Genomic DNA, 16,310 nt, shown 5'->3' with positions numbered 1-16,310 from the left:
TCATTGAGTACTATTTGTAATCTTATATCTTATAACTTCTATTAATATAATGTAAGATATACTCCTCATTAATGACTTCTTCTTCTATCTTTAATATTCAAGATAGAATCCAAAGATACACCAAACTCTCTCATGCAAACATTCTTGTTGAGAATTAAATCTCAAGCTTCATCAAGTTTCAACTTCATACTTCTTGAAGTGCTCTTCACTGTAGTCACAGTTGTGGTCCAATTTTTAAGTAACAAAGACAATTAAATCAAAGCCTTGAGTTGTCATCAAAGGTTAGTTCCACAAAGCTCAATTGATTTGTAATCACATTGAATTCATTAATGTAATCAGCAATAAACATACATTTTTTCATCTTTAGATTTAATAAACAACTCATCAAATGTACCTTGTTAGAGGTAGAAGATTTTTTGTATATGTTTGATAGTGTCTTCGTCAAATAAGGTCATGTGGAGGCATTACAAGAACTACAAGACTTGTGGAACAAATGACTAAAATTATAAATCACTTCTTGAGCTACTTCTTAAATGTGAAGAACCTCTAAGAAAAGTTTTTATATCCACACAGTGCAATCAAGTATACACATAGTTCCAATTTATATCTAATAAGATCTTTTAAACTTTCTTTAAAAAGATGTTATTTACTCAACATATTTTACCTATTTCTACTTATAATTTGTTTCCATTTATTTAAATAGATTAGGTATTTGTGCATAGTCCAAATTAAAATAAATAAATTAACATTTGAAGCCATTAAGTTGACATCTTTTTTTAATAATTTGACTAATTAAGTTGGTAAGTACCATGTTCTATAATGTTATTGTTTTATACATATAATTTATTCTTGATCACATTATTTCAAAGCTTCTTTGGCAAATTTGCAGTCATTTTATTAACTAATTGTTGATATTGGAGTAATCTTCATAAAACATACCTATGTGTGTATATATTTTTTATTTGTTTGTGTTAAAAAAAATTACCTAGCTTGCTACAATAATTTATGCTTTAGTATTCTTTGATAGGATAAAAACATGGCTTAATTATCTTAATCATATTGATTAATTCAGACTAAATATGGTTATTAAAATCTATTAACATATGTAAAAATGGTCGTATTACTTTTAAAATTCTTAAAAGTAAACCTTTTTTAAAAAATCATTTTATACTTCAGCTAATACTGTTTCTTAATGTCATTACTAAAACAAATCAAAGTTTTATCACCATTAATCCTAATGATATTCAAATATTGCACAACATTTTGTGTTAAAATACCACTAACATTGCTTACCTTATAAAAAAGACTCTGCAAATCAGCCAAACATGAACACATTACTAATGAAGGTCATATCGCCTTCAATGAATAAGAGTTGCGTGAATCAGCCTTCTAATTTCCCGCTAACATCAACATGGAAAAAACGTCAACATCATGGTATTGATGGCAGGAGAGTGGACAATAAAATATCAAAATTGAGATAATATGTGAAACCCTTACTGGGTGCACCAACCATAATTTTGTCCAAGAGCACCTACTGCGCCAGATAACCAAGCCAGCAAATACAGATTAGCCGTCTCATACTTTTTGTCGCCGATGCCTTTACACAGCAAAGATCAACTTCAGACCCTCTATTCTGCTAATGCAGAGATGCTATACGTGACCTTTCCCTCTTATCATTTTGGTTGTCCTTGAGACATCCATGACTTCATCTCTATAGTGTGAACCATTGTGAGTAGGTGGAAAAATAGGAGATAAAGCGCATCACAGCACTGTAAATGTTGTACCTCACACCTTAGTTGCAATTATCACCGAAAAAATAACAGATCAGGATGACCCACATTGGTAGGATGACCCACATTGATAGCATGACCTAGTCTACTTGGATGCTTCGCCCATTAATAAGCTCTTTTACCACCAAAAACCTGCAAAACATCCAAGAAGTGTGAGGTTAGGTGTTTATGTTGTGTAAACAAAAGTATTTCATGAGATGAAAGCTACCATCAGCTTACTTTCAACTGATACTATATAAAAATGTGAGAAGAAAAAAAGTGACGTTACCCCTGCTAGCACATCACGTGATAGTGTAGCGACATTGCTTGTCATGCCGTCAGCAACAGGTTTCTTTTGATTGAAGTTTCGCACCAGCCTCGGCTTCTCACTGGCAGACTTTTTCTCGATGGCAGGCTTCTCCACACCGTCAGGCTTTTGAGATTGTTCTAGATCCTTCTTCTGCAAGCAATTTCAAAGCAACGGTGAGAACAATTTAAAGAAGCAATAGCTGAGAGCGCGAGAGAGAGGCTGATCGGTACAGGCACCTCCATATTCAGATACACTTGGCTACTGCAACGTTGGGAGCATGATGAACATCAAAATGGAACAAGGATAATTGCAGAGCAATTATAAAACAACCCTGGCATGACAAGAATTAACGTACGTTTTTCTTCCGCTCCTCCATTGAAGCGATAGCTCGAGATTGATCAACCTTAGATAGGTAGAAATCACGCTCTTTCTTGGCAGCTGAAATCTCAGCAGCCAATCTTTGTTCCCTAACAGCATTCTTGTAAGCTGCAGGAAAAATTCAATGTTACTGGTTTTGATCATTGAGTTGCAGTCCTTTGTTCTTGAGATATTAGACACACAATGATCATGTCTGTAATAAAATATACTAAAATAAAATGAAAAAAAATCGAGCATAAAAATACAAGACAATTCCACAGATACAATCCAATTACAAAGGAGGAGTACCAATTTCTTCAGTAAGGTTGTCCCACTTGAACTTCTTCAAGTATTTCATGTTCCAAAGGTCATAGTGATAAGCTGAACGTTTCGAAGCTTCTGTGAAGGGTGCGCAAGAAAATCATGTTAGTCAAGGTTCCTTTTTAACATAAACCCTAATCTCTACAATCTCTAACAAACAGGCCTCTGAGTGCTCGAAGCAGTTGCAGCCCCAAAATCGAAAAACAACAAAAAAGTAGAACTCATACCCATTGGCTCTCCATTCAGCATGACGGCAATACGTTTTGCATCACTTTTATGAGCAAATTCTACCCACCTGCACATCACATCATTATAAAAGATGAGTCTACCAGCGACACAAGTATTGACCTTGGAGGTTATCCATCATGACTGTGAACTACAAGGAAAGACATGTTGAGTTGCAACCCGAAAGAGCGAAGATTAATACTAATAATTTGCACTCGTCATATCTCACACCACCAAAAAAATTATCAAGAGCTCATAACTACGACAAGGTTACCCCTCAGTGAAATTCTTGCCACTATTTCCGCCTGCACGTTTTCTACGCAATCTAGCGGCGGGATCTGTGGAATCAATGCACAATTCAACACGTCAGATGCAACATTCAATCTAGCCAACTAATGCATGCTTACATAAATAGCTGTATCACATTCAAACTGTCAAAGAGCGACGCAGGTGATCCATTCAGCAAGAGACTTTCCCTGTCCAAGGGTCCACAACAGACGTTGAAGAGAAGCAACATAAGGTGCTCTGAGATTAAATCCAAGACACTAATGGGACGCGTCAAAATCTTTGTAAAGTCTTTCAGGTACTAATCCAAGCTGCTTAATCCCAGCTGCCAACGAGGCAAAATAAAGCGAAGAAATCATACCGTTGATGCTTGACACGATACTAAACGATAAATCTTATGCTTTGAGGATTGCACAAGCTGCATATTATGATAAAAATGCACTAAGAATTTCCACTCTCCACTTAGCTAAAACCCCAGAGAAATAAAGCTTTTCGCGGGAATTCGTTCTCATGAACTGAAAGAAATTACGCCCACACTTCACAGATACTACCAATCTGTGATTTGATCTTAGACCCAAACCCAAAAGCATTTGAATAATCCGACTCTAAAACCCTAATTCAACCCTAGAAATCGAAAACATCACCTTCAGGAGCAAGATAGATGCGCAGCACTTCTCCATACGGCTCAAGAAGATGCCGCAACTTCAAAGGTTTCATATGTGGAGGTATACGACTCAAATAAATCACTCCTCGTTTCCCAGGAACACTAGAGCGGGCATTTTGCAAAGCTTTTCTCTTACGCTTCTTCTCACCCGCTGCCACCGCATCGTCTCCTAATCCCTCATTCTTCTTTCCATCTTCCTGTAGAGCTTCAGCTCGATTCTCCCTCTGTTTCCGACTTCTAGCTTGCTTTTTAGTCTCGAACTCTTCCTCACTAGTAGTAGCTTCCCCTTCCTCCATCGATACCCACTCACCGTAAAGTCCTACCAACTGCACTACCTCTCAAACGATTCTTCTAACCAAACACTCCACTCTAATTCCTTCCCGTATACTCAAACTAGAACTTTCTAGACAACGGAGTTGATGCCGTCCCTGCAGCCGCAACGCAAAACCCAAACGCACATTCAATCTCCGCAGTCACAAACTCGCCGCAAACAGCGGCCAACTCACTAGAAAAACCCAAGAATGCCCTGCGCTTTTACTTTAAGATGGTAGAAGGGCGTTCCCAAGGATTAACCGCCAGTATCTTAGAATATTAACAGATTGTGGGTCGAAGAATAAACACCTGCAGGGGTATCATATACCGTTTTTCTATTGACGGTAACGGGCGACCGTCGGCCACAGTCTCTCCGTTCGTCCGTGGTCCGAACACGTCTCATTCCTGCTTTCTCTCCAACATAATACCACTTCCTCCTGCCTTGGTGTGTTCGAACGTGCGTGGTTGCATGCTTTTACGAGGGCTTGATCAGATCGAGACGCAGCTTGAGCTCCATTTGAGCGAGTTTGAGTTGTAAATTAGGCTGGTGCCCCGAGGTTGTAGGAATAGGAGAGGGAGTCACGATGGGCATATTTGTGTCCAGGCTGCTGGCGACGTTGTTCGGGGATAAGGAAGCGCGTATTCTTGTCCTTGGTTTGGACAATGCCGGGAAAACAACCATCCTTTGTATCCATTATGCTTATGCGACTGTAGTCAAGCTCTTGCTGGTTAGGATAGTTGCGGCATTTTTACGCTGTTTTCAAGCTTTCTGTCTGATTTAGGTCAATACCAAGCCAATGTGGGTTAGGTTTGGAAAACAAACAGTTAAGCTCGGAAGGTGTGCATGGGCAGGACGCGGAGGATGTATTCGCTTGCTTTGGTTTGAGAGGAATTTTATATAGCTCTAGCTTGTGTTGTTCGTCATGGATCATGCCTTGAAGATTATTTGTTTATTTGCTGTTAGATGTTATTAGTTGCCACTTTAGTGGAGAAATGTGTAAGTTTATTACCTTAATCACGCTGATCAGATCGATTGCAAGTGGGGGAGGTCGTCTCAACCATCCCAAGTGAGTGAACTCAGATTTTCTTTTTAATTTCCTGATCATACTATTGATGTCAGGCCCGACAACAGTTCTTGAATTGTATGTAGTAACCAGCTTCATCTTTTTTCTCACTTTCAGTCTATTTCAACTTGCTGCTTGAACTGGGTTGTCTCATCAGGAGTTACCGATTTTGTTTGCCTAGATTTGCTCATCAAATTTGCATCGAATTCTTGAAAAAGCTCAACTCAATGATTTGGAGTGCCAGTTTGGGAGTGTCAGTAAATCCACACGTTGCTTACCTAGAGGGACAACAACCTTGCACATGTTTTATAAACAAAGATGCTTTGACGTGTATAAAAAATCAGGATCGACGTTAAACATCTATCCTCACATCTGATCACATTTCTTTGTTTGTGGTGGTCGCAGCTATTGGTTTTAATGTGGAGACTGTGACATACAACAATATAAAGTTTCAAGTCTGGGATTTAGGTTCGTGTTATCAGCATGTTAATTTTTTATTTGTAGGTTCCTATTGAGTATTTAATGTCAATGGCACCTATGTTTTAGGCATACTGCTTCAGTTGTATTCTCTCAATTATACTCTTATATTTTATCCGTTGATATGTTATCTGTAATATCTTGTATTTCTAACTACTTGTGATGATGGCAGGGGGTCAAACGAGTATCAGGTTATTAACTCCCCGTCTACATTTTCTGGTTGCAATGTTGATTTGAATGAACAATTTCTCTAAGTTATGACGCAGACTGCTGAATGCGTTTATATGCCGTTTTTTTTTGGGAAATTGGCGCAGACCGTACTGGCGATGCTATTATCCAAACACACAAGCAATCATCTACGTGGTAGATTCAAGTGATACAGATCGCATGTCCATAGCTCAAGAAGAGTTTCATGCTATTCTTCAGGTACTAATTGATGCCGTCTTCCATGTGTAGAATAGAGGTCGGAGCACTTTCGTTGTATACTATGAGTCGTTTGCGTATCTCACATCTTACAGAGCTGATTTGATGTTAAAATATGCCCATAGAAGCCATCATATGCAGTTGCAATGAATCAAATAAGTATAGAAATGGAATTGCTCTACAGAAAGCTGAATTTATGTCTGAAGTGAACAATGGGTGGGACTGTCATGAACTGCTTGTAGAATTTGGTCAGTTCGTATCTTATTAACTTAAATTGGGAATCGATTAGCTGTCACCTGGATTGTGAGCTCATGCAGAGTACTTACTCAGAAGGGCATAATTGTCGTGGTGGCACTGTCCGATCTTTGGTTCTTGAGAACTGTGCAAGTTTCTGAGTATTCTATATCTTTTGGTGTGTCTCCGTGGGCTAGAGATAATTTTGCGTTGGGCTTGGTAGGTGCCATTTTTTTAATTCGCAATTGGCTTGACAGGAGGAAGAGCTGAAGGATTCTGTGATATTGATTTATGCAAATAAGCAGGTATGTCATGTAAATTTGCGTTTGTTGCATTGACAGATTCATCAGACGTCACGCTGGATCACACTTAGTTTGTAGAAACAACTTACAATTTGCTTCAGTTGGTTCTGCATTATCTCTACGATCACCAAAATTTTCATCTCTGAAGAGTGACTCCTGTTTTAGTAAGAGTACAGCAGTTAACGACTTACATACTATGTGTGTATGAGAATTATTGTCTTGAAAGTGAATGTGTCTCTTGGTTTTTAGGATTTACCCGGAGCCCTCGATGCAGCTGCTGTTTCAGAGGCTTTGAATTTGCATACAATCAAAAACAGACAATGGTCCATATTTAAAACCTCAGCCATCAAAGGTGATGGGCTCTTTGAGGGCTTGGACTGGTACGCATCTGACACACCCCCGTACAATTCAATTACTGGCAAATATCTTAGTTTTGAGCATTTAGGGTGCATCGCTCTCGAGATTTAATGCCTACGTATTTAATTGGATCAATTTGAATTGAATTTGTTGAACAGGCTCAGCAACACCCTGAAGTCCGGGAAAAAGTAGCTGGCAAACTGTAAGTGTAATCCTCGAATGTTTTATACCCTATATTGTATGTGATGGTATCAAATCTCAAGACAGTCCATGCTTGAGCTGGATATGTTGAAGCACCTAGTCTTCCTATTTGTGTTGCTTTTATTTTGTGGGTTCTTAATTTTGAATGCCGTCTTCAGAAGACCATGTGTAAAGTACGAATGTCTTGTACAGTAAAGGTCGTATTGCATCATTCCCACACATAACATGCTGTTATCTGTGTAGACAGGTTTGATGTGGAGGAGTTTGAACTTGGGAATTTGGCACTTCACAACCATTATTGTGCAGTGTATGGTGGGATATTAGAAAGAATAGAGGTTTGCTGGGGGGTGTGTGGGGGTTGAGTGTAGGAGGATCCTACAATCGGTGAAGTGTTGTATAGATCATTTTAAGTAGGCCAAGACCTGGCACATATGTGCATCAAGGAGATTGCAATTTGTAATGACATGTAGGCACACCCATGCTGATTCCGCATTGTGGGGAACTTAGCTCTATGTGCAATTTGTGGTCAAAGCTTTGGACAACGTGAAATTGTACGATTGGTAAGTTGCATCAATCAACTGCACAAATTCATCCATAAATCTGGAATCTCATTGGAACCACATTGGAACTCTAGGTTTGGTAAGAAGTAAGCAGTATACTTATTTTGTACTAACTTTGACTTGGCCATAGTGGAACAGGTACCCAGCTGGTACTGGATGAATAGAAAATCTTAATGGTTTCTCACACAAGAACACTTTAAGAAATCCTAAATTTTCAACCCTGTCTAATTGTTCTTAAATATATTTGTGTTTTTATTTTAAACCCCAAACTTGGTAAAAACCTGCTCACAAAATCTGAGACTGGTACCTGAACATGCATTGATGATGGATGGATTGAAGAAGAAAAAATGTCAGAGTGAGAGGAGGTACTTGTCCTGCGAAACTGCTTCGAGTTGGCACAAGGAATGTGCTTGGATTAAGTATAACTTATTATTTCCGTGTAACTAATACATGTGATTTTGTTGTTTTTACTGTTGAATTTATAAAGGTTATTATTATTTTAATCCTTTTTCTCATCTTAGTTTTTATTTGAAAATGATTTTATCATTTTATTTTAAAATAAGAATACAATTTAATAGTTTTAGAAAAATAATTTTTAATAATCTTCCAAAATAAAAAATAATGTCTGAAATTTTTTCATATTAATGTTTGATATTTTCCATTTAGTTTTATAATGTAAACACTGTTGCATTTAACAGCTTTTCAGCATTACTAGAATTTTGATAAATGTTAAGGATGATAAAATCCATATTGAATCACTGTATTACAGTAAATTTTATTATCATCTCCAATTGCATAATGTTATGAAATATTTTTCCAGTATGTTAACGAGAACTAAAATGTAATACACTCATATGATTAATTATTTTTTGAAAAACATTATATATATATACATATGCAAATAGATATCAAAAAAACCAAAATTCATAAATTCTGAATGAGTACAGGTTATTTAGAAGTAGAAATTGATTAGAATGAATAAATATGTATATACACACATTCCTTCCAAATCCTGCATAGAGTATGATGTACAAATGAATACTTGTGTGAAGAAAATCCAGAAGTGCAAGCAATGATTAGACAAATCTCAAGAAAAAAAAAAAATTACAATACTGGGTGGACAGATTCTTGTTTCGCTCTATAATCATAATTTTCAAAAAATCAGAATTTACGGAATTATCACCTCTCTAGCCAGTATTAAAAATCATTCGTTCTAATATCAACTGCACTTCAAAGTATCAAAAACTTAGTGTGGAGAACGATACTAGCAACAAACTTAAGACAAATCTTCCCAACGAGCAAGAACGCAACTCGAACTGTGGCACCCAACTGCGGTGAGGCGACTTTAGATGGTTTTTTTTTTTTTTTTCTTATAAAATTGGCTCCACATAATTTCTAGAAATGAGGTTACGAATAGAAACCCGAATCTCCCTGCTTCAAGTCTGATTGAAATAGATAAATCTCAAACTTGGAGGGTCCCTTTCTTCACATTGCCTGGCCCCCTCGCAACTTGGATATTTTTGCACCCAGCAGTCTGGTAAATGCTGATCCTAAGAGTTTTTTCTCGTCTAGTGATGCATTCGCTGCTCCGCCTTCCAAGATTTTCTTTATCACAGTAATGTTTAACGCCGGATTTGAGGTCCGTGTAGATTTTCTGTTGCATGAAGGAACACGCTTGAACGTTTTATTCTCTTGAACCGGGAAGAGGGAATATACTATCGAGCTGCGATGTTCTTTCTTCGAGGCATTCACCACGGCTGGTCTAATCTCATGCCTAGCTCTCTTTGTTCTTGGGGTCATTGTATCATTTTGTCCGTTTCGGAATGAGGACTCATTCCTGGAATTGAGCTTTTGAAGCCCCATTGTTGGTGCACACCCACTAGATCTGGTCGATCTTGAATCCAGCGAAACATGGAATGCATCTTTCTGCAAACTTGATGCTGTGGTTGATGACAACCGGCGGGTTCTTTCCTCGTCACCTATGGAAGCGATCCGTGTTACTCTTTGCTGACTCGAAGTTACGTAGGCAGCTTTTTTGCCACAAGTATAAGTTGGGCCTCGTGGCCGTGTATGGGTACCCAAGCCCTCCAAATCTGGAGGAGGTTTTGGCAATTCTGGTCTGCCAGGTTCCATTCCACTCCTGGCACTGGTATTGATTGTCTGGTCGTCCAAGAACCGTGCCCTTCTGGAATCTTGCAAAAGCAAGCCTGTATTAGACACTTTTTTGTTTGGCTTCACGCGCTGGTTTGTACTGCATGTATTCTCTGTGTCTGCCAGAACATGGGGGCTGAGTTTTTCTCTCACGTTAGTGAGAGCCAATGCTAAGTTGTTGCAAACGCCCAATACCGATTTCAACACCTTATCCTCGTCAGGTTCGCGTACTTTTGCGGACGAGGACATGGTTGGCGCGGTTGCTGGCCTGCTCTGGATCTACATGAGATAAGCATCAGTCGAAAGGTGAACTTGAGGCACTCCTATTCAGCATCGTATCTCCAAAGGATAGACCTACTTTGTGTTGGGAAGGACTCAATAAGACTCTATCCTAAATTTTCGAGAAAGTTTAGATCATTACATTACACCCCTCTACGTCCGTATCTAACTCCTTGCAGAAACTTGTCGAACGTCCTATTTTCTTGTCACTCCATGATGGTGGTGATCAGAAAATCAAAGAGCAGGTTTTAGTGACACAGAGAGCATAGTAGCAGACCTGAACGTGGCGCTGCAAAGGCTGAATCTCGTGGCACAAAATTTTCTTAAGTTCGACCTCCTCCTGCTGCAATGTTGTCTGCATGAGAGATGGACCCACATACGTTACTAAAATACCAATATGATTTAGAGAAATCAATAAAGTCACTTGGTGGAATTCTATTTCTTTCCGTAACCTCCAGAGACAGCAGGAGACCTCCTTGAGTACCTAAGTCAGCCATTAGGGAAATCACGATACCTGCAATGCCTGCAAAACCCTGGTCTGGGAACCGCTTGAAAGTTGATTCCCGTTATCTCCAAGATTGAGTTTCTGGCTGACCCTGTGGTGAGCAACTGCTGCGGGTGTCTTTACAGGTCTCCGCTGGACAGTAACAACAGTTTTATCCGAGGATTCCGAGAGTAGTCGTTGACGATTTGTTGGAGAAGAAAGGAGCTTGGACGGTGCTTTTGAATCTTCATGACCAGGATGCAGCTCTTCCACAATCTTATTTTTGGAGTTATTTCTCGTCTCTTGTTGGGACCTCGGTTGCTGATCGCTGCTCAAAGTCACTACTTGCCATCGAAAAAAACTTCGTTCAAGCTGTCGCCGCTTGCTTACTCTTCGAATCCAACAAGGTAAAGCCTTGAGCATTTTGTCCAGTAAAGCACCCCGAGAGATGGCTTTCCGCTCAAGCACAGATGTACGGGCGAATGCTCGCCATGCTGACAATATCAATGGCACAAGTTTGTGATCTGCTACCATGGTGCTTAACTCATTCTCCACGCATGTCGTCAGATTTGCCGTTCTCAGCCTCTCTATTAACTCTTGCACTTTATGTTCCTGCCAAGACAATTCAAGCAACTGGTAAGTGTCGGAATGAACTCAAAAAAATCAGAAATGTTTTCCTCAAGTACCGAGATCATCAAAGTAATATGCTTACTTAAACCAAGGAGTTATGTTCTGACATTAAAGGTTTCGTGAAAATCATGTACCCGACGTGATTCCTCCGACAGTTTTTGGTCAAAGCTGTGCAATTTTCTGGCAAGAAACTCCACCCTGGAAACCTCAGAAAAACTCAACTAGAATCGGTTTCAGCTAAAAACCATGATGGTTAGAATTAAAACTCGCCAAAGCTCCTTCCAGTTACTGTGACCAAAATGCCTCCCCTTCGTGATTTCATCGCAAGGGCGATGAGGAGGATTGTTGCCAAGCTTCTATTTACAAGCTTCCACAAGGAAAAGACGATGAGAAAGGTCGTTACCTTGCAATGGATGCAGCCCACCGCCATTTCCAAATCCAACTATTGATCTTATCCTGACATATGTGTTGTGGATGTGAATGATGCACTCTGTTTGAAGGATTTAAGAGTACGTGGTCACTATCAGTAGAAAAACTGACATGACTTCGGTCGTGTGCATTGACTATTGTGCAAGCTGGGCACAATTGGTAAATACTGTGTAACAATCCTAAAACTGTATCTTGAGGAAAGGAGCAATAAACTTGGTCTAACTCTGATGTGCCACACTTGCCAGCTTCAGCACACCAATTCTTACTCCCTATAGAGTTCACTAATTTAGGACGGATACTGGATCCATCAGCGTGCGGAGAGAATGGTTCCGCGTGATCCGCGGCATAGACGGTGGTCTCTAGTTCTCTCACGTGATCCGTCAATTTCTTTAGATGTTTGATCATCTCTGAGAGAACTTCTTCTGACGCTTTCGCTCCATCATTTGAAGTGAAGTGCAGTTTCACGCAGAATTCCTGGTCTCCACATAAATAGGAGTTGAGTCCCCTTCAATGAATCCACATTAAAGCGTCAAACAAATCTAACTACAGTTTGGGCTATTTCCAATTTCAATGCAAGTGCGTTTGCTGGTGTGGATGTTGGAGAGGCGACTGCTAAAGAATCACCGAATCGGGAGGGTCGAATTACCTCTGCACGGGCAGATGCAAGATCTGCCCGCTTCTCAGCTTCTAGAAGTTGTAACAGCAGGATGTCCTTCTCCTGCTTCAAATGGCTGGAGTGCTTCACTGCAGTAGCCAACTCTATCTGCTAGACGCAACAATAGTGACTAACCGTAGCAAAAATTCGCCATGAAGCCAGGTACACAGTGCATAAACTAGGTACAGTAAGCAGGTCAAACTAGGAACTGCATCCTGAAAGGACACTTTAGCACGTGCAATAGAAAACCTTTCATCAATTCGTAGGATACAACGCTACATCATTCTGAACTCAGTCTCTTTGCTACTCCGAAAGAGAAAAAAGTTTCTTTAAAGCAGACATGTAGAGAAAACTGTTTCCGTAATAGATTGTAGTTACTCTGACCTAACGACCTTTGCCAGAATCTTCCATAAATCGTTTTGTGCATGACTAAAATAGTGAATTTTTTGCAAGACCTCTTTTGAACACTTAGCTTCACATGCTTGTTGCAATTGCTCTTGCAGGGTCTTAACTTCTGCACTATATTTGGCCACTAATGACTCCAGCCGCTGGTGCTTTGATTTCTGCTGTTCCACCAGTCTGTCTGTTGAGGGCTTGAGCCTCTCAATCTCTTCTGCTTGCTTTATTACTTCTTTATCCCTAGAAAACTAACACACCAAGTGTTCAATGTGGTCAGTAATAGCCAACAAATTTCAGTCCTGCAAAATCTTGTAAGCATGTCAAAAAAGAAAAGAGATATAAGATCTACGTGAAGCCGAACCTGTTCAAGAAGAGCTCTATTTTCTGCTTGGAGGTTAATCTTCTCGGCTTGAAGGCAACTTAGTTTGTCATCGACTCGTCCACTTCGATCCTCCATACATCTTATTCTCTCATTAAGCTGCTGGACCTCATTATCCCGCCACTGAATTTCTATATCCGCTTCCTTTAATCTTTCCATAATCCTCATCATCTCCATCTCACTCTTGCTTACCTGATTTCCACTATTAAACCCATTCAGCTTTTTAATTCTGACCACTCCAGAGTCCAGAAACTTCGTTAGCATCACAATATTCATTGAACTCTCCACATAGAAGTCGCTCTAAAGGAGAACAAAGAAATAAAAAAGATTGAACTAAAGATTATCACAAGGGACACTTCATTAATACGCAGAGTAGATACCATCACTATAACACAGAATGGACTAATGACATCTGGTTGCTGTTGGAAGTGCGCCAATCCGAATTTGATGCAAAGAAACATACAGTAGTCTTGTGGGCAGAATAGCTATTATCATGGTTGTTAATCATTGATGCGGCAAGTTGGCTGCGGAGCTTTGAGGAGTTAGCGCGTGCAGAAGTCAACTGTTGTTCAGTTTCCTCCAGCTCAGTTTCCAGTGCTGATAGGGTGGTCTCATCCTCTCGAGCTTCTTCCAGCACCTTTCTTAATTCTTGGCCCAGTATGTTCTGGAATCAACGTACGCAAAATATCAGGCAAGAAATTGAAAAGATTCAAGGAGATAACTCATGAGCCACTAAATGATTCAAGTGCACAATATGAAGTTCAGATACTCTGACGAAATTGTCAATTCGCAACAACAAAACTCTGAGAAAATATATTAATAGCTTGACAAACTGTCTTGTGCAGGTGATCTTGATGAAAGTTGATGTCATGACCATCTAAACAAGCGTGCTGCCTGGAGGTTTGGATTGGTCTTTGCGGTCGCGAAGTTATCAACTTCGTACCCTTTACAAGTAGTTATGCAAATCCATCTTACACACAAAGTTCTTCTGCTAATGAACCTTGTGTCGTGAAGCTGTCACTTGGGCAGACAGGAAAAAAATGCTGCAGAGTAAGCTAACTACCATACGCTATTTGTTTAAGAATCAGAAAAAAATCCAAAAGCTCCATTGGACATACCTTCAGATGGACATGACGCCAACGCTGAAATGCAAGCACAACAGAGACTAACTCCTTTTCAGAGTATATTCCTTCACCTTCTACTGTACTCAATAAATTGCTTCCATTTTTAACGAAGGTCTCATCCGAGTCTTTTGATGGTTTTGGTTCCGAGATTGAGTGGGTCACACGGAAGAGATCACGGACAGGCATGGCCTCCAATGATTTCCAGGCAAATGCTGGACAGCGCAATTGCCGAGTAATCCTGTTTCTGAAATCTGGACTCGCCTCTAACCCTTTCGATGAGTCCAATACCACTGATTGATCGTGCTCACTCTTTTCCTCGTGCGCTAAAATAAAATCCGAATGCTTTGCTTCACAACCAGAACCCTGAAGAAACTCAACACTGGTATCATCCATGTCATCGGCGCGCTGTTGATCTTTCAACCCTCCGTGACTTTCAAAGGGTATACTATGAACCCTGTTCGATCCATTCACAGGTTTCTTACATTGATGAACTTTCGTTTGGTGAATGTGTGAAACACGAATTAACATATTCTCTCCTCCGCTAGGCATGGATACTCCCCTTCCAAAATATAGATTTCAACCGCTATAATACTCACAGGCATGCTTCCAATAAATCCAGAGAGCCGCAAAAAGACCGTTGTTGAAAGAGATGTTAATTTTGACAAACCAAATTTAAATTCGGCTTGATGAGTAGTCATTCAAAGTAAATCTAGGCGGTTTAAGAAGCATAATTCTGGTTCATTTTTAAAATGTTCAGAGCAGCTAGGTATCACGTTTAAAGTTGGTCAGGCTTTGCATTATGTCAAAAATCGAACATTTTCTACACTTCAACAGCAACCGCAAAGTAAGCTTTGTAGCGTTGTTCAACACAGCAGAACCGGGGAATGCAATAACTTCACGCCCCAGTCTCAACAAAATAAAACACCTGGAGCCCTAAGAATTTCTCAATATCAAACCAAGTAACCTACACTCAAGGATACCCCCCGAGACAGCTGATCCCCAACTGAGTTTAAACCTAAAAAAATCGCCACCCCAAAGTTCAAGAAACCACAATCCAAGGCTCACGAATACTACTCACATCAAGCTACACACACAACAAGTAATTGAAAACCACGGAACTGTCTGCAACGTCACTGCCCAACTCTCACAAACGATAATCAATCACCCAAATTCCAACAACAGACCACAGCGTCCCCAGAAGGACGACAATTGAACACTCCTGCGAGAGAGATCTCACAAGCTCCCCAGATTGAAAGACAAGCACAAACGAACAAATGTAACTCAATCAAGACAAGAATCGTATCGCTATAGAAGGCGCAGAGCTGGACTGTGGCGATGGCAGTTGACACAATGTTGGTTTACGAGTAGCAGCGGAGTCGAGGCAGTTAGGGGACGGGGGCCCGCCATAGCCAAGGCCACACTGACAAGACCCCCGCTCGGGGGGAATTGCCACGAACGTGCTCCGTTCGAATGTTCCACAGTGTTCCATTCACATGAGTTCATCCAGTGATGACGAACGTCAAATGGGTTGTACATTCATTCTTCTTCTTAAATTAGTAATTTTCCGAATTATCAAAATAAAAATCGTCACCAAAGTTTTTAATTACCTGTTGAAGTCAAACATGCAAGTGTGAATAGTTACCAAAGATGTGCATCAAAATAATTGTAAAGCTTGTTGATATTATGACAGCATATTTTTTGTAAATCATGTTTGTTGTAGAAGCAATTCAGTTTTATAATTAAAGATAAAATATTACGTAGCATGTTAAGATCCATTTTCTTTTCTTTTTTTTAAAGTTTTTTTATGAATATGAATGTATTGATAAATGTGATTGTTAATTGTTGTAATTGTTTGTGGATATTTTGTCATGTTTGATGTAAACCAAAGAAAGATAACCTATACCATTTGTGACCATAAT

General features: G+C 39.7%; 3 protein-coding genes across 7 annotated transcripts; 1 reads left to right on the top strand and 2 right to left on the bottom strand.

Annotated features, from left to right (window-relative positions):
• Positions 1 to 1,452: 1,452 nt before the first annotated feature.
• Positions 1,453 to 4,546, bottom strand: LOC112292772 (pre-rRNA-processing protein ESF2). The gene is made up of 7 exons (XM_024541583.3): positions 3,912 to 4,546; positions 3,257 to 3,320; positions 2,985 to 3,052; positions 2,746 to 2,835; positions 2,435 to 2,565; positions 2,059 to 2,229; positions 1,453 to 1,922 (listed from the first exon to the last, which is right to left on the bottom strand). Exons 1-7 carry the CDS (start codon positions 4,225 to 4,227, stop codon positions 1,896 to 1,898), a joined length of 867 nt encoding a protein of 288 aa, XP_024397351.1. The 5' UTR covers positions 4,228 to 4,546; the 3' UTR covers positions 1,453 to 1,895.
• A 135-nt stretch (positions 4,547 to 4,681) lies between these two features.
• On the top strand, positions 4,682 to 7,900 carry LOC112292773 (ADP-ribosylation factor 1). 2 transcript variants are annotated; one of them, XM_024541584.3, is made up of 9 exons: positions 4,682 to 4,930; positions 5,272 to 5,310; positions 5,713 to 5,775; positions 5,957 to 5,975; positions 6,099 to 6,210; positions 6,699 to 6,746; positions 6,993 to 7,123; positions 7,259 to 7,302; positions 7,549 to 7,900. In XM_024541584.3, exons 1-8 carry the CDS (start codon positions 4,828 to 4,830, stop codon positions 7,290 to 7,292), a joined length of 549 nt encoding a protein of 182 aa, XP_024397352.1. In that variant the 5' UTR covers positions 4,682 to 4,827; the 3' UTR covers positions 7,293 to 7,302; positions 7,549 to 7,900. The 2 variants fall into 2 exon arrangements, with proteins under 2 accessions (XP_024397352.1, XP_024397353.1); XM_024541585.3 differs by having other exon boundaries at positions 7,545 to 7,900.
• Positions 7,901 to 8,954: 1,054 nt separating this feature from the next.
• On the bottom strand, positions 8,955 to 15,812 carry LOC112292242 (uncharacterized). Of its 4 annotated transcripts, none has more exons than XM_024540531.3 (10): positions 14,386 to 15,812; positions 13,731 to 13,931; positions 13,250 to 13,459; positions 12,945 to 13,136; positions 12,481 to 12,597; positions 11,809 to 12,308; positions 11,540 to 11,603; positions 10,806 to 11,387; positions 10,569 to 10,646; positions 8,955 to 10,291 (listed from the first exon to the last, which is right to left on the bottom strand). In XM_024540531.3, the coding sequence occupies exons 1-10, from the start codon at positions 14,938 to 14,940 to the stop codon at positions 9,347 to 9,349; spliced, it is 3,444 nt and encodes a 1,147-aa protein (XP_024396299.1). In that variant the 5' UTR covers positions 14,941 to 15,812; the 3' UTR covers positions 8,955 to 9,346. The 4 variants fall into 4 exon arrangements, with proteins under 4 accessions (XP_024396299.1, XP_024396300.1, XP_024396301.1 ...); XM_024540532.3 differs by having other exon boundaries at positions 11,540 to 11,585; XM_024540533.3 differs by lacking the exon at positions 14,386 to 15,812 and having other exon boundaries at positions 13,250 to 13,469; positions 13,731 to 13,913.
• Positions 15,813 to 16,310: the final 498 nt, after the last annotated feature.

This window comes from Physcomitrium patens, chromosome 15 (genome assembly GCF_059467195.1).
Source record: "Physcomitrium patens ecotype Gransden chromosome 15, ASM5946719v1, whole genome shotgun sequence".
Lineage (NCBI taxonomy): Eukaryota > Viridiplantae > Streptophyta > Bryopsida > Funariales > Funariaceae > Physcomitrium > Physcomitrium patens.
The sequence above is the reverse complement of the archived record's forward strand: the minus strand, read 5'-3'. Positions and strand labels throughout refer to the sequence as shown.

What these genes read in the sequence shown, in the direction of transcription:
- LOC112292772 (XM_024541583.3), bottom strand. Translation starts at nt 4,227, where the DNA reads ATGGAGGAAGGGGAAGCTACTACTAGTGAGGAAGAGTTCGAGACTAAA. An exon ending in CATCTATCTTGCTCCTGAAG is followed by an intron (nt 3,321 to 3,911) that starts GTGATGTTTTCG and finishes TTGATTCCACAG; the next exon opens with ATCCCGCCGCTAGATTGCGT. An exon ending in CAACCTTACTGAAGAAATTG is followed by an intron (nt 2,566 to 2,745) that starts GTACTCCTCCTT and finishes TTTTTCCTGCAG; the next exon opens with CTTACAAGAATGCTGTTAGG.
- LOC112292773 (XM_024541584.3), top strand. Translation starts at nt 4,828, where the DNA reads ATGGGCATATTTGTGTCCAGGCTGCTGGCGACGTTGTTCGGGGATAAG. An exon ending in AGTTTCATGCTATTCTTCAG is followed by an intron (nt 6,211 to 6,698) that starts GTACTAATTGAT and finishes TTGGCTTGACAG; the next exon opens with GAGGAAGAGCTGAAGGATTC. An exon ending in CTCTTTGAGGGCTTGGACTG is followed by an intron (nt 7,124 to 7,258) that starts GTACGCATCTGA and finishes TTTGTTGAACAG; the next exon opens with GCTCAGCAACACCCTGAAGT.
- LOC112292242 (XM_024540531.3), bottom strand. Translation starts at nt 14,940, where the DNA reads ATGCCTAGCGGAGGAGAGAATATGTTAATTCGTGTTTCACACATTCAC. An exon ending in TTGCATCTGCCCGTGCAGAG is followed by an intron (nt 12,309 to 12,480) that starts GTAATTCGACCC and finishes TGTGGAGACCAG; the next exon opens with GAATTCTGCGTGAAACTGCA. An exon ending in CTTTGCAGCGCCACGTTCAG is followed by an intron (nt 10,292 to 10,568) that starts GTCTGCTACTAT and finishes TATCTCATGTAG; the next exon opens with ATCCAGAGCAGGCCAGCAAC.